Here is a 21,708-nt window from a genome sequence, read left to right as displayed (position 1 = left end):
AAGATGCTGTATCTGGGAGAATCTTCCACAAGTGTAAATGGACTTGAATCTGCAATGACTGTGACTTTAAGTCTATTTTCAGGGTTGTTCGAGGGCAAAAAAAGGTATTTCAGTCTATTAATAACAACTTTTTTTGTATCACAAGAAAGAAGAAGCTTTTCCTGTTTTTTTTTTGTTGTTTTTTTTTTTTTTGTGTCTGTGTGTGTCTGTGTGTTTTTTTGGGTGTTTTTTTGTTGTGTGTTTTTTTTTTTTTTAAAGTGCTTCTATTTGGAAAATCTCCTATAAAGTTTTTAAAAGTGGTAGATCTGTGTGCATGAATATAAACAAACATCTATTGTTCAGAAAACATTTTGGTACCTAACACTTTTATTCTTTGAGTTGTGTTGCAATTGTATGGTGCAGGGAGAGAAACAGTGGTTATTCACAGTGCTTTCCCGTGACTGGAGAAACCCAGTTTACCCTCATTTAGTTTATAAACCAAAGCTGTTTCTTAAAACTAGATGCAACATGGGTATCTCAGGACTTTATATAATTTAAAAGGATCAGATAAAACTTGTATATAGAAAATCACAAACACACATTAGAAAAGTATAATGTCTTTAAGCATGCACTTGAGAATAATGTACTAAGCAAGAAACAACGTTTAAAGTTTACCTAATTATGTTATCTGTTAAGTATTAGAAACAGGCTGCATTGTCTCTGAAGCATATAAAACTATTTACTAGTGCGGTAATCACCTTTTGTTTAAAAAAAATCTCAAAAACAACAAAATCCCCACCACCAAACAAAATCTAAAACTACAAATAAAATAAAAAAAACCCAAGAAAAATGAAAAAGAAATCCCCAGATTGCTACAATCATTAATTTGGTTGCACTGGTAAATGATTCACTTCTGTGAACTTCAATTCTCCTTCAGTCTTGTAATTTTCTGATTGGATATTATAGAATCCTTTCATTCTTTTGGCAAGGTTGCCTGTGTGCAGATGGAGAATGAAGTGGCGTGCTCATATAATAGCACCCCCATGCAGATTCTTAATCTGTAATGAATGTTACACAGTGCAGCCCTCAGTGGAGATGAATCCACTCGCTGAGGAGTAAGACTCCACACAAAAGCAGAGATACGAACTATTGCATGCCGGCTGCTCCAGTCTTTAGCAGCTGTCTCATGAAAGTGGTAATAGGCAAACTAAAATTCTGCTGCATTTCTGTCTATTTAGATAAACACTTACTTTTGCTCAGATGTAGAATTGAAGACAGTAACTGCAGTTTGTTTTCTCAATGATTGAATATGGCATGGAACTAACTATTGCTGTGTGGTTTAAGTTTGGGTTTTTTTAATATTTAAAGTTTTCTCTAGTATCTTTTGAAATTACTCCCATGGTATTTTTGGTTTTATCTTTCTAAATGTCATCCTGTTTATTTTGGACTGTACTACACCACATCATATGGCAAAGCAGGTCTGTTCTGTGTATCTGCTTTGTGAGGGTCATGAGATAGGTACTGTAATTCAGCACTTCATGTGTCTCTTTCTTCTTCAATGACCAGTATTTCATACTTTTAAAAAACTTCGATAAATGCAGCAAACAAGTGATACGTATACGTGTAAAATGTAGTTGCTCTGTGCGTTGTGAAAAATAGGTTTTACCACTATTACTGAATTTCAACTCATTTTTGTTCTGTTGCATTGTTCTAGTTTTTTATTTCATGTTGAAATGACATAGTAAATTCAGTTATTTTCTGTGAGTAGTAACTAAAGCATGCATTTTATACAGGGGACATTGACAGTTCAGCATATTTGGAATTTTGAAGTAAATTGTAATGTGCTGTGTGAACTTGATTCTTGTGACAAAAACCTGCTCACATCATTAGTAAAATGTTACTGACGTTCCCAAATCTGCTTCTCCATGTTCATACCATAAAAGGGTGCATATACTGAATCATGTTAAATGCCTACAAGCCATAAAGTTTGGATATTCTTTAATGTGTATCTTTATCGTTCCAGATTGGCTAGTGCACCGTGGCACTGGAATTTTCATCTACTGATGTAGTTGCTTATATTAGCTCAGTTGCATATTCTGTGTTTTTATCAACTTGTTCCAAAAAGTTTTGCAAAACAGCAAGAATTGTTACAGTGCTGCTTATTCTTATATTTTTGTTTGAGTTTTATTTTGGATGTTTCTATCCCAGTTGCACATGGCCGCTCCCTCTTTCCCCATATACATTTATTTCTTGCAGGCGCACCTATGTTGGAAGTATGCCTGGCAGAATAATCAATGGACTGAAGACTGTTGGGGTTAACAATCCAGTATTCCTATTAGATGAGGTTGATAAACTGGCAAAGAGCTTGCAGGGGGATCCTGCAGCAGCCTTGCTTGAGGTGAGAGATGTTAAATCACAAGCACGGTTTCATTTGTAATTAAAAAGAACTGAAATACTGGGCTCAGAAAGAAGGATTCACTGGACAAAAGATAGCATGAGAGTGTCAGCTTCTTTAGTCAAATACCAGTTACTATATTTTAATGTTGGATTTCTGTCAATTACTTGCGCACAATGAAAATTTTGTTAGATAGTATGCTGAATATCTTTAGTCTCAGGGATCTGTGCTTAAACACAAAGAAGTGTTTTATGCTGAGTGTTTTGTATATTTAAAGACTGTGCAAATCAAACATTATTTATTTGTGGGACTTCAAGACATTGGTTTTTAATGACCAAGTGCTGTTAGCCATAGGAAAGAGCTGTAGAGCAGCCACATGGTAGCTGGACTTTTTCAAGCTTTCCCTCTCTTTCTTGGAACAATTGTAATGTATTTCTGAAGTTTTTGATGGTACAAACTTATATTGGAGCCAAGCATTTTATCTAGCATGCAGTCTGGACTAGATGTGTGTTTTTTTAGCAGTATTTTTTGAATTAGTGTTGTAATTAACTTTCTGAAGTTTTCCATTTAAGTCATGGATCCCCATCCTTGACTGATTACGATGTGGTGTTTGCTTTCCATGAGATTCAGCTATACAGTGTGTTTTTTTCTGAAATTCTGAGACTTTGACAGAGAATGTGGATGAGTCTAGTTTTGAAGTATCTGGTGGTGTCATTTTATCACAAAGAGTTTAGAGGTGTTAAAGTTGACTTGCTTAAAGTCAAGTGAAATCTCCGAGATACAAATAAAGACTTTGATGAATGAGGTACTGTTGCTATATTTTGTAAGTCCCTCAACTGTTGTGAGGTTATTTGAGTAGGTTACTTCTTGGCATTTCAGGAGGCTAAAACTTAAGTGATTACAAAGAAGATGAATTGAGATCTATGCCTTGCAGACTTCATGTGTCCGAGGAGTCTGTAGCAGAGAGCGGTAATGAGTTGCCAGAACCTTCTTTCTGCCTTCTGTTTTTCCCTGGAGTAAGATACGTGAAGATATCCCAATACGATTTCTTCTTCCACTGACTTGCATGTTGAGTGGTTTTATTCTAACAGTTTGCTTAGAGGGAGGAAAGAGCATCTCCTCAGGTATGGGGAAAAGAAAGAGAGCGTTACCCATCTCCAGCATCTTAGTGCAGAAGACTGTGTACGTCTTCCTGTGCTAGCACTGATGATGAGGAAAGGAAGGAATGAGGAAGGTCATGACATAGCAAGACTGGCTTAGCCTGAAATCCTTGAGGCTGTCCAGAGCAGGTGTAGCACAAGTGCACTTAATGGTTTTGATATTGTGCACATTTAGAATTTCCTCATATTGCTGCATTTTTACACTGAATATCTCTCTTTTATGTCTTCTCTGGCTATAGGGCCTACCTTCCTATCAGTGTTTCAGTTCAACTGCTTATGCAGTTGTTCAAATGACATGTTTCAGTCAAAAGGAGCTGGTTTAGTAGAAGATATTTATCCATTTGTTTTGAGTGAGTCTGGTTCACTTTCACTGAAATAATTTAGGGCTTAATCCTTGAAGCATCTCAGTTGTTATTAGACTTGTGATAACTTATATAGCTGGGTGATTGTAGGGGGGGATAAAAGTGGTTCCGGTAATATTTGCCTACAGAGTCATCCTAATGACTCTTTTTGACTGACAGTACTTAATATAGTGATTTGAATATGAAAAATGCTACTTACATTAAGGTGTCATGAGCTCATCTGTATGACTTTCTGCAAATGAAATGACAATTCACATTCTACAAATGTCATTATTTTCTTCCTACTAGATAGTGTAAAATTACTGTTTTGACAAGGCCAACTAGTTCTTTGAAAGTCAGTTTATGAACAGGCTATGGTTTGAGAGCTCTGTTTTGATCTTTGCATGTTAACATGAACTAGTAATAATTTAAGTGTGCTAGAAAATAGCATGGCTTTATTTTTCTAGCTTTTAAAAGATAACAGTTATGGTTCTTTACTTGGATATTTATAAGTATGTAGAACACATTTCAAGGGTACATGAAGAGCCTCTAAGTACAAGGAAAACAAACAGGTCAGTGTAACAAATACTCAAATACATTTTCTTTGTACTTTTCACTTGTGGGATATTATTTACTCTTTGCTGTCAATGGTAATGAGCTCTGTTTCTCAGTTTGCTGGTATTTCTTCTGTCATTTCCCTTTAGATACTGAACTAAGCGGGCCTAAATTTAGTCAGTGCATGGATAAAAAATAGCTGAAAATTGAATTTTGTTGGCTGCCTGTTGTTTGTAGGCAATCAAAATCCATAATGAAGCAGTGATTTGGCATTTCTTGGAAGAGAATTTTTTTTTTTAAATTTTCCAATTGTGAATCCAGATTGGTACATTAATGTTGCTAATTTTATTCAACCTTTGCTGTTTCTTTTAATGAATTTTTCATTCCCTGTTTTGCAGTAGAGAATTGGTATTTCTGTTCTTCTATCATGTCAAGTGTATAAGGGTAAATGAAATTAATTTATTTTTAAATTATCTGTGTTTGAATTTTTGATACTTTGTTGCTGCTTTGGGATGTTTCCATTTCCCACATTCCAAAACCACACTTTCAGTGATTATTCAGCTCAGCTCTTGCCATGAATTTTTCCAGCTGACATTTGTCAGGTTAGCTTCCAACTGTCTGCTTGGGCTGCAGTCTGTATGTAGGTCATTGCTAATTGACCATTAGATTAATCTGGAGAAGTAATTGCTCTATTAACCGTGTCTGGGCTGCTCCCATGTAAGATCTGTATATTTCTACTGCTGCCTGAACATCCTGAAGCAGGTGCTTTACCTCTTCTAATGGACAACTCATGCCTGGACATAACAGCTTAATTTTCATCTGCTTTTTGTGGTTTACATTGTGGTTGGAAAGTCCATCTGGAACGAGCAAAGGTGGAGAACAAACAATAGTAAGCGGTCACCTAACTGACATGTTTGTTTTTCAGAATGCAGCTTCTTGTTTGATAAGTGCCATTATAATGCATAAAAGGAGCATCCTTTTTTGCTTAATATTTGGTGTGTTAAATTCTCACTGACTGTCTACAGTGGGATATATTCAAGAACATTGCTATATCCTGTAAGCTTGGAAGCAAAGCTTGATGTTTTATAATTTGGATATGTGTTTAGTTCTAGTGCTTCTGCAGAGTTGTTGCTTAAGCAAAGCAGAATGTCTTCCTATTTCCAGTTACTGTTCATCAACAAGGGAATATTTTAGCCTAAATTTAGATGACCTCTGTTTAAAACAGAAGAAGCCAGAAATGGATCCAAGCGCTTGATAGTGAGTGTTTGTATGCAGGGAAATAAGACCAGGAGCATAGCCAGGCAATTAAATGTTCATGGAACTTGTTCTGGATTTCGTGGTAATAAAAAGCTGGAACAGAGAAGCCTTTGTATGCATGTGAGCTGTTGGCCATAAATTAACCAAGATATTTCATTCGTTCAATGTTCTTTTTCTAATATTTTTGTATTACTTTAATTTCTTTGAAAACTTTTGATCTTGAACTTTAGCACAGATACCTAACTCACGAGCAGATCTATTTGCTTTGGAAAATCTCTTAAATGCTTAGGCATGATACTGGTTTATGTCTTATTCTAAGAAATGGTTGCTGTGGCAAAGAGTTATTAGTCCAGACAGACTCTCACCCTTGTAGAAAATCTCAGATAATTGACATTTTTAGGTATAATATGTGTTGGTTTTGATTAGTGTTTCCTTTCCCTTTATTTGATAGTATTGTTTGCACATGATTACCGCATCAGTATTTTGTATCTTTGTAAATGCTGTTATAATCACCAGCTCAGCACTTAATAGAATCCATAAGGATTTTTGATTGCAGACTGGAAGGAGAAAGGGATAAATGTGTGTAGATAAATGTGATAAAAAACTCCAGCTTGGTCTGCCAGAATACATTGTTTTTTTCAGGATCTTTGGAAGTAGTTGCAAATACATCAGCTAATAGACTGGAATTTTGTGGAAATACTGTATTATCAGTGCAAAATAAAAGAAGGGGAGGGTAAGTTTAATGAGGATTTGCTGTTTAAATCAATTTTGAAAAAATTATGAGAGTAGACTTTGGCTGTGGGACTAACACTTGGCATAGGTCTACTTTCTTTAAGGACAGGTTGTAGATGCTGTGATTAGATACACTGCCTGTTGTGTCCTTATGCATTTTAGGGCTAGACTGTAGGACTAGTTGAGGTAAGAGACATCTATAACTCTGAATTATGCATCAGTGTACTTGACTGGTCAGAATACTTCAAGGCCTTTGCCTTCATGAGTAAAGGGAGTAAATGATACCATCTGCTTGCTGAAGAGCATAAGAAGCTTTTGAATAGTTTATAGCTAATGAGCAATAGCATTCACTGAGTTCCAACCTTAGTTTTAGAATTTAGGCATATGCTTCAATTTGTTTTAAGATTTCACTATGAAGGGAACATATAACTTGTATTTTATTACAGTTGAAATACACTTTCAAGCATTAGTCTTAAATCTATGCAGTACTTTCTAATAAAATCAGAAATTGTTCTGTTTTAAAAGAAGTTCTGCTGTGTTTCTGGCATTCTATAAAAAAAAATCCTTTTACTATTTTTTTGTGAGTAGAAAACATTTCTATTCTAAAGATTTTTAACTTTTCAAAGACTGAGCAGATTTTGAGAGTAATGAAAATTCAGGATAGTTCCTCTGATAGCCAGCTAAGATGTGCTCAGATTCCATTTTTTAGAATTATCAGCTCTGTTGTTAGCTGTAATTCAAGTTGCTTAAGACAAGGGGTGCATTCATTTGGGTATAGGCAGATAAATTATTTTGACAGCAGTGTGTTATTTCTCAGGAGATGCATAGGTCCCATTATTTGTAACATGAGAACTATTCATGTCAGTGTAGCATTGATAATTCGTCATTTGGGAAGGCAAAGTGTGACAGTACTTTAAGAGGGGTGGAATGAAGGTGGTTCATAGGTGGTAATACAGAAACCAAATGTAGATTGCTATATGAACTTCCAATTTTCAGCACTGTTAAAGAACCTACAGGAGAGCACCTGTGATTGATGTCTATAGTTATCACCTAATGCAGAAGATCAGCTTATTTGAGTAAGAGCTTAAATACATGCCAGTGTTGCCTTAGCATACAAAAGTGGTACTAAAAGCAAGGGGAAGACAATACTATTATTTAAGCCATAGTTCAACTTGTGGAGTAAATTTTTGAGGTTGGTCAGACTGGTTGGTATATTCTATTATTCTCTGTTATACTCCCGTGCTTGTTTAATATTGTCTCCATTTTCTAATACTGTCTCCATTTTCATTTGGGGAAAAAACAAAAATACAGAGATAGTGTTAGTAAAAAGCCAGGGCTCACCTAGAGTCAAGGCTTTCATGCAGTGTCATGGGCAATAAGAAAAGTGCCTAGTACTGCATTACTAGTAAAAGGCTGGACAAAACTGAAGGAGTGATTTAGTGGCAGCAGATAAGGATATTCTTCCCCTTGGTTTTCACAGTTAGATTTCAAGCTGGTGTGCTTAGAGTAAGAAGAGCTACAGCAGCAGACGAGGATTGGAGTCAGGGAGTTCTTGAGAGAGTTCTACTGATACGAGTCCATGGGACTACATGGACTGCTTTTCCGAGGATGCTGAGTGTCCTTGAAAGGCCACTCTCTACCAGCTGTGAAAGGCCATGGAGTTGATTACAGGAGGTGACTGGAGCTATGTTGCAGCCATCTTTAGAAAAGGGTAAAAAGAATGAATGGGAAAATGACAGGTTTTTTTTTTCATTTGGTGTGGAATATTGTTACAGAGTAATCAGAGTGAGGCAGGATATCGAGAGTCAGATTTTAGTAATGCTCATAACATATTTATGAATGTGAAGTCAGATTTGACATATCTGAAAGAAATGTAATAAAATGTGCATATTTTATTTACTTCTAATTCAGCAACTAAATCAGTTTTGTGTTCACTCTTGTTAAGGTCTTGGATCCAGAACAAAATCACAGTTTCACCGATCACTACTTAAATGTAGCCTTTGATCTGTCCCAAGTCCTTTTTATAGCTACAGCCAACACCACAGCTACTATACCACCTGCTCTGCTGGACAGAATGGAAGTTATTCAAGTTCCAGGTACCAATACAGTGTTTTCATCAAAGTGGCTGTTGCAAGTCCTTAAATAATGTTGGGATATTTTTTCTGAAATGAAAGCAGTTCCTTAAAGTAAGCCTGCCAGGAATCTAGGCTGGCCAGAGTCATTAGAAGAGACTAGTCAGGATGCCTCTGTTAGGCCTCTGTTGTGAGAAGGAAGTTCAGTTGTAGGTGTATGGAGATACTTTGATACATTCTTTAACAATATTTTTACTAGTTAATGTGTTAGTACTCTAACTGGCTATTGGCTAATGCATCTTTTCAAGATTCCAATGAAGAAAGGGATTGTTGTAACACTAAAATTCTGTTCTTATGTTCACATGAAGTTACGAATAACCGTGAAATATACCAACAGCCTTTTAAACTATAGCTGAGGTCTTTTTGTTAAATTGAAACAGGTAAAATTATAAATGGTAAGAAATTTGATTATAGTAGTGTATAAGCAAAAAAGATTAGTAAACATATGCTTTTTCTTTTGAAGGATACACACAAGAAGAAAAAATTGAAATTGCACATAGACACTTGATTCCTAAACAGCTTGAACAACATGGCCTGACTCCACAGCAAATACAGATTCCACAAGTAACCACTTTGGACATAATTACCAGGTAAATCTATTATTCATTGCTTTAAGTTTAAGTATGTTCTTTTTTCTAGTAACTAGTAAATCATTGTTCTGCTGACAGACAGGGTATGCTGCAAAGTGACCGCACACTAGCTGTATAATATGTGGAGTCTATTAAACAAGCATTCTAAAGCCAATAAGCACACTAAAAGCAAGCACACTAATGTGAATTAGGTAAATATATCTCTTTATATATAGTGAGTAAGTACAGTTAGACAAATCAGAGATACAGGTATGTAAGTAAAGTACCAAAGAAAGTTAGCAATGCATTAGATCATTACTGTATAGAGAGAATAGAGATTAAGAAGAAATACATCATCAGTTACCACTGAATCATAATCCAGGCCCACACTTCCAGCTGGGAAGCCTCATTGCAGCCAGTGCCAGGAGTCTCAGGTAATTGGGAAAATTCCAGTGCAATGCGTTCACCCATAGGTGAAGCTTCTTCTGTGATGACAAGAGAGTCCCGCTTTTATACCCTTATCAAAACAACCAGCTTTATGCCAGATTCTAATCATTTACTTGTGGGGCTGTGCAGTTTCTTAAGATCTTACTGTTGTCCACTCTGAGAGCGCTGGCCAGGCGCCCCAGTGCGGCCAAGTATGAAGGTCATAAGACAGTTGCACACCTATGTTTTTCTGCCTCTTTGTGACAAACAGTCACAATGAACACAAACATATATAGGCTGCCAAATACATTGTGTCAAACAAAGCCATTTGTTACGTTTCTCATTCATGAGAGGGAATGAACTCGCATCCATTACAATCATTTATAAAGGGTAACACAAAACATTTCATAAGATCTGTTGTCCTTAATAACTTCAGAAGTTCAGCAGTTGGTAATTTATAGAATTGCTGTTCCTGAGCAATGTCTGGCCCTGCTGCCTAAACTGAATTATCCTTCCCTCTCCAGAGAATTCCTTGTTCTGGCTCTCAGGGCATGGCTCACAATCACTTGTGTTGACACAATTTGCAAGGCACTAGGAATAAACAGCAATGCTTGAAGCTAGTATTCTGTAGTGTTCAGTGTGTGAAGCTGTGGTGTTGACAGCCAGCAGTCTTTATTTTAAACAATGAAGTTTGATCTATGTCATTTTCATAGAAAGTATTGAAGTTACTATTTTGTTTCTTGTGACTTGATGGGCCACAATTGTCTAAAAATTGGAACTGTATAGAAACTATTCATACAGACTCTTCATACAAACTATTTAGATAATAACTACCTTATTTCCAATTAATTAAGTATTTTATGACCAGGAACAGCATTTTGGCAGTTAGTGAGTGTTATTGTCGGGTTTCTTTCTAATTCATAGAGTAAAAGAATTGAAAAAGATCTGAGAAGGACTCAGTGCTATTGGAGCATTGTTTAGCATTTCACTTGGCAGGAGCCGACCTGTCTTCTTCCTATTCTTTGTATTTTTTAACAATTTTATCAGCAAATCACAATTATTTTGATAAAAGCACGTGATATTTTTTCCTCTTTATCCTGAGTATCCTGGTTTTCCTGAGTAGCCTTTCACATCTCATTTTATTTGAATATATTTTTTAAAAAGAAATCATGTTTATATTTAAAAGATTTCTCTCTTACAAAGCACATCCACCAGTAAAACATTTGTCTCTTGCTAGGTACACTAGAGAGGCAGGAGTCCGCTCTCTGGATCGGAAGCTGGGAGCTATTTGCAGAGCAGTGGCAGTGAAAGTGGCAGAAGGACAGCACAAAGAAACAAAGCCAGATCGTGCTGAAGTGGGTGAAGAAGGTAGGTGTCTTTGAATATTTCATTAAAAAGGATACTTCTAACATAGTCACTAAGATGCTGATTTATCAACCTTTTCTGCTTTTTTATGCTTAAGGGCTCTGTTTTCAAAATGCAGCTAGAGGGACATTCTTACTAAACAGGGTTCAAGTAGTCCTAAATTAAGGCTTGGGATTAATTTCAACCTGCCAGGTTGGTAATTGGGAAGTACAATGGTCTGTTTCATATCTTAGGTATGCAGTCATGATTTGTGTATGGTTTTGACTTCCTAGGCTTTTTTACACAAATATTTCAATATCTTTTTTTTTTCTTTAATAGAAGACTAAGCATGGCTTTAGTTATTGTATTTAAAGCAGTTCTTTAACTGTGGTATGCATGGTCTACCAGCTCAGAAATCAGTCAGGTTGTTTTGTTGTACTCTAAATGTCTGCTTGAAGAGCTTTGGAATTAGAAAGGTGTAGGTTACTTCAGTGTGTGTGTGTGCTGATTTCTCATGTATACAGACAGTAGTGATTTATCATTCCCAGTCATCCAACAGACTGAATGAAAACTAAACATAGAATTCTTAGACAGTAAAGATACGCAGGTGATTTCTTTGCCAGTAAAGGTAGACCTCTTTCTGTTCTTGAAATAGAAGGGAGGAAAGAAGGAATCAGGCCCATAATCCAGTTCATGTGCAATGTGCAGCTGGTGACTGCTCTCTTTTCATCCTCAGATTAGTGTTCTCTTTTATAAAAACCAACATACCTACTGTGTTTGGGGAAACATAACATACAGAGCAGAGACTGTTGTGCTTTTATTCCAGCCAGTTGCTGATGGAGCATCTTGCTGTGCACAGCAGTTTTATGTTGAAGGCTTCAGGGTGCTCACTGCAGCACCAGGTATTGTCAGGAGCCCTCAGTTCAAGGTGATGATAAATGTGAAAGGACAGAATCCAAACCTGAAATTGAGCTTTTAAAATGTGCCTAGTTCTTAGTCTCGATAAAATCTAGCGAGCAGGGTGTCAGATATTTGGTTTGTTTGTTTTTCAAAGACTGCAGTGACTCCGGTTGATACTTCCTAACAAGAAATACTGCCAGTCTGTCAGAGAACAACAGTGTACCAGAGGACACTGGAAAGCAGAAACTGCAGAATGGCTGTTTACTTTTGCTCCACAATACTCACAAACAAAACACTGAACAGACCCCTGTTGGTCTGATGTTGTGAAAGATTCTGCAACGTAACTGGTGTGGAAAAAACCTTTAACATGTTGTTGTGGTTTAAGCCCAGCCGGTAACTCAGAACCACGCATCCGCTTGCTCACTCCCCACCTTCTTCCTCCGCCCACTCCCAGAGGGATGGGGAGGAGAATCGAAAGAATGTAACTCCCATGAGTTGAGATAAGAACAGTCCAGTAACTAAGGTGTAACACAAACCACTGCTGCTACAACCAATAATAATAATGATAAGGGAAATAACCAGGGAAGAGGATACAACTGCTCACCGCCCACCAACTGATACCAACCCCGACCTGAGCAGTGATCTAGCCCTTCCAGGTAACTGCCCCCAGTTTATATAGTGGGCATGACGTGCTGTGGTATGGAATAACCCTTTGGTTATTTTGGGTCTGCTTCCTCACAGCCTCCCTTCCTCCCTGGCAGAGCTCAGAAAGTCCTTGGTCAGAGTAAACATTACTTAGAATCATAGAATCATAGAATGGTTAGTGTTGGAAAGGACCTTAAGATCATCAAGTTCCAACCCCCCTGCTGTGGGCAGGGACACATCACACTAAACCATGTCACCCAAGGCTTCGTCCAACCTGGTCTTGACCACTGCCAGGGGTGGAGCATTTGCAACCTCCCTTGGCAACCTATTCCAGTGCCTCACCACCCTAACAGGAAAGAATTCCCTTCTTATATCCAACCTAAACTTCCCCTGTTTAAGTTTTAACCCGTTACCCCTTGTCCTGTCACTACAGTCCCTAACGAAGAGTCCCTCTCCAGCATCCCTATAGGTCCCCTTCAGATACTGGAAGGCTGCTATGAGGTCTCCACTCAGCCTTCTCTTCTCCAGGCTGAACAGCCCCAACTTCCTCAGCCTATCTTCATACAGGAGGTGCTCCAGTCCCCTGATCATCCTCGTGGCCCTTCTCTGGACTTGTTCCAACAGTTGCATGTTCTTTTTATGTTGAGGACACCCGCACTGTACACAGTGCTCCAGGTGAGGTCTTACAAGAGTGGAGTAGAGGGGCAGGATCACCTCCTTTGACCTGCTGGTCACGCTCCTTTTGATGCAGCCCAGGATACGGTTGGCTTTCTGGGCTGCGAGCGCACACTGAAGCCAGCTCATGTTCATTTTCTCATCTACCAACACCCCCAAGTCTTTCTCTGCAGGGCTGCTCTGAATCTCTTCTCTGCCCAACCTGTAGCTGTGCCTGGGATTGCTCTCACCCAGGTGTAGGACCTTGCACTTGGCATGGTTAAACTTCATGAGGTTGGCATCAGCCCACCTCACAAGCGTGTCAAGGTCCCTCTGGATGGCATTCCTCCCCTCCAGCGTATCAACCGAACCACACAGCTTGGTGTCATCGGCAAACTTGCTGAGGGTGCACTCAATCCCACTGTCCATGTCATCAACAAAGATGTTGAACAAGACCGGTCCCAACACCAGTCCCTGAGGGACTCCACTCGTTAATGGTGTCCAGCCAGACATTGAGCTGTTGACCACAACTCCTTGCTTGTGGCCATCCAGCCAGTTCTTTATCCACCAAGTGGTCCATCCATCAAATTGATGTCTCTCCAATTTAGAGACAAGGATGTCGTGTGGGACAGTGTCGAACGCTTTGCACAAGTCCAGGTAGATGACATCAACTGCTCTACCCCTGTCCATCAGTTCTGTAGCCCCATCATAGAAGGCCACCAAATTTGTCAGGCAGGATTTCCCCTTAGTGAAGCCACGCTGGCTGTCCCCAAGCACCTTGTTGATTTTCATGTGCCTTAGCATGACTTCCAGGAGAATCTGCTCCAAGATTTTTCCAGGCACAGAGGTGAGACTGGTGTGTTATTTCCTGTGTCATCCATTTTCCCCTTCTTAAAAATGAGGGCTATATTTCCCTTTTTCTAGTCGTTGGGAACTTGACCTGACTGCCATGATTTCTCAAATATGATGGCCAGTGGCTTAGCAACTTCATTTGCCAGCTCCTTCAGGACCCGTGGATGGATCTCATCAGGACTCATGGACTTGTGCACGTTCAGCTTTTTAAGATGGCCTCAAACCGGATCCTCCCCTACAGTGGGCGCAAGGTCTTCATTCTCACAGTCCCTGTATCTGCCTTCCAAGACTTGGGTGGTGCAGTCAGAGCCTTTGGCAGTGGAGACCGAGGCAAAGAAGTCATTCAGAACCTCAGCCTTCTCCAAATCCTGTGTAGCCAGTTCTCCTGAGAGCTTCTTGAGGGGGCCTACATTCTCCCTAGTCTGGTTTTTATTTGCTGTGTACCTGTAGAATCCCTTCCTGTTATCCTTAACATCCCTGGCCAAGCTTAATTCTAACTGGGCCTTGGCTTTCCTAACCTGGTCCCTAGCTTCCCAGACAACATCCCTGTACTCTTCCCATGCCACCTGTCCTTGCTTCCACTTATTATAAGCCTCTTTTTTCAACTGAATTTTCCTCAGGAGCTCCTTATCCATCCAAGGAGGTCTCCTGGCCCTCCTGCTGCACTTCCTTCTGGTTGGGATGCAACACTCCTGAGCTTGTAGCAGGTGATCCTTGAATATCAACCAACAGTCTTGCGCCCCCCTGCCCTCTATATCCCATGGAACCTTCCGAAGCAGGTTCCTGAAGAGGCCAAAGTCTGCTCTTTTGAAGTCCAGGGCAGTGAGCTTTCTGCACACTCTTCTCACTGTCCTGAGGATCTCAAATTCGAGCATCTCGTGATCACTGCATCCAAGGCTGCCCTGGAGCGTCACATTTCCAACCAGCCCTTCCCTGTTGGTGAGCACCAGGTCAAGCATGGCACCTCTCCTTATCGCATCCTCTGTTACTTGCAGGAGGAAGTTGTCTTCCACACAATCGAGGAACCTCCTGGATTGCTTGTGCTGGGCCGTACCGTCCTTCCAACAGATGTCAGGGTGGTTGAAGCCACAAATAAAAACATCGATGTTATCAGCGTTGTTCCCAGGCTGTCAAAAACACAGCACTGTACCAGCTATTAAGAAGGAGAAAAATGACTGCTACTGCTGAATCCAGGACACATATGTATGGCTAGAATAGTTCTGGACTGATACAGGAGACAAAAATAAGGAGACTCATCTGTTCCTTTGAAATAAGGCAGGTCGTAGATCTGAATGGTGCCTCCTGAGAGTAAATCCTGGGGGAGGAAGTATTACTACAATTATTACTACTACTATTGCTTGTACAAACAGGGGTATTAATTAGAGTATAGGAAGAGTTTTACCCATAGTAAAAGCTTTTGTAATTTGTCTCTGGAAATCTGTTTATTGACAGATTCAGCTTTACCATGCCTTTTTTCTCCTCATTCGATATTTCCCTTCTGAAAATTAAATCTTGTTTTATCTTGTTAAGTTTTCTAAGACCATGATAACACCTGTGGAAAGTGTAATATTGGAAGATGGAATTTGGTCTACAAAGCAATTTCTGCTTAAGTGGATTCAGCTCAGCTTTCTGTAAATGTTTGGCTTAAGGAAAGTCAATTCCTACTATGGCTGTGCATGTGTGATGACTCTGCAGTTTAAAAAGCCCCATTGACATTAAAAGGAAGAGCTTTTAAGACATCTTTAATGCTTTCTATATATGTCATGTACATCTTGTCAACCTTCTCTCCTCTGTGCTGGGTAAGTCGAACACAGTTTGTCAATTCTTCTGTGATACCTGAATTTGCTCTTGAAGCAGAATGCTGAGCTGAGCCTTTGGGCTGTGGTGGCCAGGGTTGCTAGCATCGAGCAGTATCAGGTGTCTTTGCTACTGTCACTTTTTTGATAGTAATTTCGTCAAGTCATGTTTTTAAAGTATTTCTTTACAGGGAAGGGTATCTATGTCTAAACTGGGCTTAAAAGGTCTAACATGGTTGCTAAATTTATAAAAAGTGTCATTCTGCTTTTCAACCCTTCTGGTAAAATAAAGGAAGAGTTTCAGAGCACAGCTCCTGATACTATAAGAAGAAACATTTTATTATTAAAGCAAAGAACAAAAAAGAACTGTATTAGACTTCTCAATCCAGTGAGGGAGGTATTTACAATGTTAAAATTAGCACTGTACTTGCAACTTAGGTGTTTACACTGTTAAAATTATACTCTGTTAAAATTAGTACTGGACTTGGAACTTACCAAAGCAAAGTGAAAACAGAAAGCTAAATGCTTCAAAAGAGGGCACATGCTAGTTTTTTTGGATGACACACAATCTGGAGTAAACCCAGAAGAAATGAACTGTGAAGAGTTGCTTTTGTATTTCTGGAATTGAAACTTTCCATTAGAAAAAGCTGCATTAATAAAAAGGAGTCCAGGGGACAGGTGGCTCTATAGATAAAGTTTGGCATTAAGAAGACATGTATAGAATGGTACAGTCTGCAAAATGTGTTTTCTTTTGTACTAGTAGTATGCTTTATACCCTGCTGTATTTTTAGCTGAATATGTCAGTTGTTGGGAGTGTATGAGAGTAGGACACTGTTAAAAATATTTTTGTTTAGTTTTCATTCAGTCTGTTGTAAACAATGAAGTATTTAAAACAAAGCTCAGAAATAGCCCCAAGTGCTTGTGAGCTGATACAAATAATGGGATTTGTAACCTAAATTTATTTCTTTGGGTTTTTATTTCCCCTGGATTAGTGGACATTTGTGCAGTTGTACATAGTGATGATGCATTTTTATTTCATATAATGAACGACTTTGGAAGAATTGGTAATCAAGTTGTTGTCTCTTAGTAGTTTCAATTCTTAGAATTGTTTCTTGATTATTTTTTTTTTCTGCATAAAAAGACCTATAATCCGTTTTTACTTTACACATTTGTCAGTTACTGATGTGGGATCGATACTGTACAGTTAGTTCATTCATATATCGTGAGTGGTGAATATGTGAGAGCAAACTACAGGCTTGCTTTGTAGATTCCTACTTGGTAAAGCATAATTTATGTATGATTCGTAGCATATCAGGGTAGTAACATGGTGCCTATTTTGTTCAGCTGAGTGCCTTCTGTCTTGTCGGTTTGTAATAGAAGTTGAAAGACGTTAGGTGGTAGAACTATCATTATATAGAACATCATTATATTATTTAGATCAGGTTATGAACTCAAAAGTGGAGCATGTGTTTTTGAGGTTTAATAAATATTGGGCTTTTGACGTTGTTTGATTTATAGGGTCTAAAAATGGAAGATACCTGCCACAGCAGAACTGATGTTAGGAGATACACTGTCAAACTGCATTTAGCACCTTCCAGAACTGCATGACTGAAATACACTGGCAGCTTTATATTGCCTTTCTGGCTCCTTTGACTCCTGAGCTGTATGATGAAGTTGGCAAGTGGAGGAGTGTTAGTTTGCATCAGTTGTTGAATTTGTACAGTGAACTTCAGCAAAAGCAAATGGAGTCAGTTTTTGAGACCTCTCCAGGGAGTCATCCTTGTGTACAGTAACACTATCTGATATTTTACTGAAACACTGAGATTTATGAGACGCTCATCTTGGTTTTGACACTAGAAGAAATTCTAGGAGTCACAAAAAGATGTGAAACTCTGCTTCCTATTTTAGTGCAACTACATTGAGAATACAATGCAGCAACTGTGCACTAGGGCATCATGTCATGATGCAGCAGTTGAAACTCAGAGTGAAAAATGATTTGCCTAATTCAGACTTGAAAGGAGGTTTAGGGTGGGTAATATTTACTAACTACAAGTGATTAAATGAAGATTCGATCTATGTTGAAACCAAGGCTTTAAAAATACTTCAATAACCTGTTAATACAATACAGTTTGTTCTGCTCTTTGTGAATGAAACACTTGGTTGTGAGTTTAAATGTAAGTTTGACTGAAGTGGTCAGTGTGGTCAATTTGAAGTGAAACATGAAGTCTTTATCTATGTTCCCTTACTCAACTCGAGCATGATACATTTAATTTGCAAAATGTTATGCATGACTTGGGGGAGGTGGGGGTGGTGTTTGCTTGGTTTTACAGAGCCTTAACGGAGCTGGGCTATCATCACTGCTCCTGCAAAATGTGACCTGTTCAATATTCTAGCCAAAACAGCAGTTCCAGCAGCACAGGATCTCCAACAGCGCTGGGAAGTGAGTGTATGAAACCTGAGCAGCATAAATCCCGCAGTGGTATGACTGTAGACACTCAAGTTTGAGTTCAGCTGTGCTGGAATTAGTATGCTTACCCGCTCTTCAGACTGTAATATGTGGCTCTTTCTAAAAATTACTTGGAATGATGTTTCTGGGTTAGGCCAAAGAGACATAAATGTTATGTAAAGTTGGGTTATATAAAAACTATTTTTTTACCATGTTAATTTATCTAAAAACCCCAAAATCTCAAAATCAAGTGCTTCAAGTACATGTTGTTATTCTGTATGAGAATTGATGGACTATAATTATTTTGTGAAAACAGAAATCTTCTGATCCTGTGGGGAAAAATGCATATAGCATTAAATTGAAGTATACAAGTAAGTGTTAGTAGGATTAGGGTCCCGGGAAGGTGTTTCTTTCCACAAGAATGTCTTTTGGAAGTACACTTCGCAAGTATGTAGTGCGTGAGATTTAGTTCGGCAAGGGAAAGTTGCTTTTAAGATGTAGTTTCATGTTAGCCCTGGCTTTGAATGTGGACTGTTGTCAGTAAGGGCAATCCCATCCTGTCCTGTCTAAATGTAGTTTTTGTGGAGTTTGTTTGTTTGGAGGGGCTAAAAGAATTCTGGATCTGTTTATCATGTGCTGGAACATCTGCTACTGTATCAGCTAAGAAAAAAAACATGCTATTTTCCCTCTAATTGCCCATAAACTTGAAACTTACTTCTTTCATGCTTACGTTCTTTCTTACACCTCTTCATAGCAATTTAGCAAAAAAATTTTAGGTTTCTATTATATTCTGCTATCTTGGCCAGCAAGTATGGCTAGAAATCTTTGGCTTTAAGACTTATATATTGCTAGTGATTAGTTTAAATATGATTCATGAGGAGCTGAGAAATTGCTACATGTTGAGGAAGTTTTAGGCTCTCCCATTCACTCATTTCCATTATATCTCTAGGAGAAAGTAGCAGTCTTAAATTCTTAAATATTTGTACCATGGAATTCCTTTTTAGATTAAATCTTGAATTATATATAGTAGCTCAAAGATAGAATGTTTTCTTAGCAGTCCACTTTCCAACAAATGCAGTATTTACATCCAAGACCGATTTGTTTTGGGAACTTGCAAAGGCAGATTCCTGAGGAACATTGCTGTGACCTTTGCTGAGCAGCTGCAGAGTCTGTTTTAAAAATTTTACAAACATTGCCTTTTTTGTTGTTGTTTCTGTTTTGTTTTTTTTTTTGGGGGGGGGATGGGAGTTTTTTGTTTATTTTTGGCAGGAGGGGTGTTTGCTGGTTTGTTGTTTGGGGGGTGATGGTGGTTTGGGAGTTTTTGTTTATTCTGTTCCCCCTCAGTTTTTAAATGTTTAAACAGTTCAGTACCGTGCTGCTTTTGTTGAAGCAGCAAAACAATAGTCAATCAGCAGGTGGTTCCTCCAGTGCACTGTAGAGCTCTGTTAAGGGCACTTCTTTGACTCTTTAGCTTATTTCTCTACTTTAATGCAAAATGTAAGATGATTGAGCTGTGCTCTTAACCAAAAGGTCTGTTTCTGGAAACTTGAATTTAACTCTCTTATTTTAGATGAGTGTGTCATGTAACTTCTGCTATGGTTTCCGTTTATTCTTCTGGGATAGGTAGGGAACATACATTTGTCGTCATTAATGGAAATCTTAATTACTTGCATCTTTATAGACTCTTTGTAGTCAGCAATTCTGTAAAGGTTGTGAATGAAAATGTTTTTTCCTTCAAAAAGTTCGTATTCTGTAATGGTATTTTGGAACATCACTGTATGCTTTTATAGAAAACTAGATAATGTCAGAATTTACTTTCATATTTTCAGAAAAAGTCTGGAGTTTCCTATTGTTACAAATTATAAAATGGGGTGTATTAATTAGATTATGTAAATGCAAAGAGTTTCTGATTCTTTTAATAGGGCAGGCAGCCTCAAAATTACCTGCTGATTTGTTTATGAGAAGTCTCTCTCCTTCAGCTGTATATGTAGAATTAGGGAAATAAGAGCAAGCAGAAATGGAAAACAGTGTTTGTTAGATGGTGAAATCTTGGTATAGAACAAAAGCACTTGGTTTTAAAGTCCATTTTGTTGTAAGATATGAATTGTCCTGTCAGATTGCTCTGGTTTTGAAGATCTATAGTGTTGAAATTGCAATCTGAGTTGCAAGAATAGCGTGTGGGGTTATGTTTCCTAGACTTGCTAGCATTTATGTATTTGATTTTATTCTGTACAGAAATAGTAATTCAACAAAAAAAAGAGACATGCTGGAACAACAGGAGGGTCTACTAACTAAAATAGAGTTTATAGTAAAGGAATGGGATTTGTTCATGGAGCCATGAGCTGTACAATGGAAAGATTAGTGGCTGTTGGATAATTACTGTTAGATTTGAGTCCTGAATAAAAGCTGAGTTGGTGTTATTATGGTAATAGTGATGTAGAATGTTTTCCTTGATACTGTGTGAAGGCATTAGTGAGAATTGCACTGCAGCAAAATTAACTGTAAAAAGGCCTTTATATATCATGATTAATAAAAGGATAGTTGTAGCTTGTGAAGAAGACATTCATTCTTCATCTACTCTTAGAATTACTTTTGCAGCACAGAACACCCCTTAATGTTATATTAAATAGATTAAATCAATGATTTGCGTTTTTCTCTAATTGTTTAAATTACTAGATTCAGTTATCGTGCATGGATCAATATGCAAAGGAAGAGAGTTTCTTAGTTGAAAGTAAAATGAATATGGCGCAGAAGTCTTGAAGCTCAGTATACATTCCTGCATAATGTAAACTATCTCTTTAAACTAGATGTGTTGGGGGAGGGGGGCATCATTCCATCCCAACACACCCAGTCAGTTGCCAGAATAATAAATGCCTGGAGCACTGTAGAGATATCCCAGCCGCTCCAGCCAATGAGCCGGCTTCAGTTGGAGCTCAGCTCAGATGCCTCTATACAAACACCCGTAGCATGGGGAACAAACAAGAGAATTAGAGATGTGGGCACGTCTACGGGGGTATGATATAATAGGCATCACAGAAACATGGTGGGATGGCTCCTATGACTGGAGTGTTGGAATGGAAGGTTTCAGGCTCTTTAGGAAGGACAGGCCTGGCAGGCAGGGAGGGGGAGTTGCCCTTTATGTTAGGGATAGGCTGGAGAGTATGGAACTCTGTCTGGGGACAGGTGAGCAGATAACAGAGAGTTTGTGGGTCAGGGTTAAAGGGAATATAGCTATGGGAGACATTACTGTGGGGATCTGTTACAGAGCGCCTGATCAAGGAGAACCTGCGGATGAAGCACTCCATAGACAGATAGAAAAAGCCTCACGCTCGCAGGCCCTTGTTCTCATGGGTGACTTCAACCACCCTGACATCTGTTGGAAGGACGGTACGGCCCAGCACAACCAATCCAGGAGGTTCCTCGATCGTGTAGAAGACAACTTCCTTCTGCAGTAGAGGAGGCGACAAGGAGAGGTGCCATGCTTGACCTTCTGCTCACCAACAGGGAGGGGTTTGTTAGAAATGT

The 21,708-nt window shown here is 38.6% G+C and overlaps 1 protein-coding gene across 1 annotated transcript in view; it reads left to right on the top strand.

The window, feature by feature from the left end:
- LONP2 (lon peptidase 2, peroxisomal) overlaps positions 1-21,708 on the top strand; it is a 49,212-nt gene that overhangs the window by 14,290 nt on the left and 13,214 nt on the right. The window contains exons 8-11 of the mRNA XM_061469090.1: positions 2,236-2,377; positions 8,365-8,515; positions 9,015-9,141; positions 10,784-10,914. Coding sequence (XP_061325074.1) covers positions 2,236-2,377; positions 8,365-8,515; positions 9,015-9,141; positions 10,784-10,914 — 551 coding nt within the window. The remainder of the gene's footprint in view (positions 1-2,235; positions 2,378-8,364; positions 8,516-9,014; positions 9,142-10,783; positions 10,915-21,708) is intronic.

Source organism: Pezoporus flaviventris, unplaced genomic scaffold (genome assembly GCF_033815535.1).
Source record: "Pezoporus flaviventris isolate CSIRO_AGI_PZ_B2104156 unplaced genomic scaffold, CSIRO_AGI_Pfla_v1 ptg000054l, whole genome shotgun sequence".
Classification (NCBI taxonomy): domain Eukaryota; kingdom Metazoa; phylum Chordata; class Aves; order Psittaciformes; family Psittacidae; genus Pezoporus; species Pezoporus flaviventris.
Note: the sequence above shows the minus strand (reverse complement) of the source record. Positions and strands in the feature narration are given on the sequence as shown.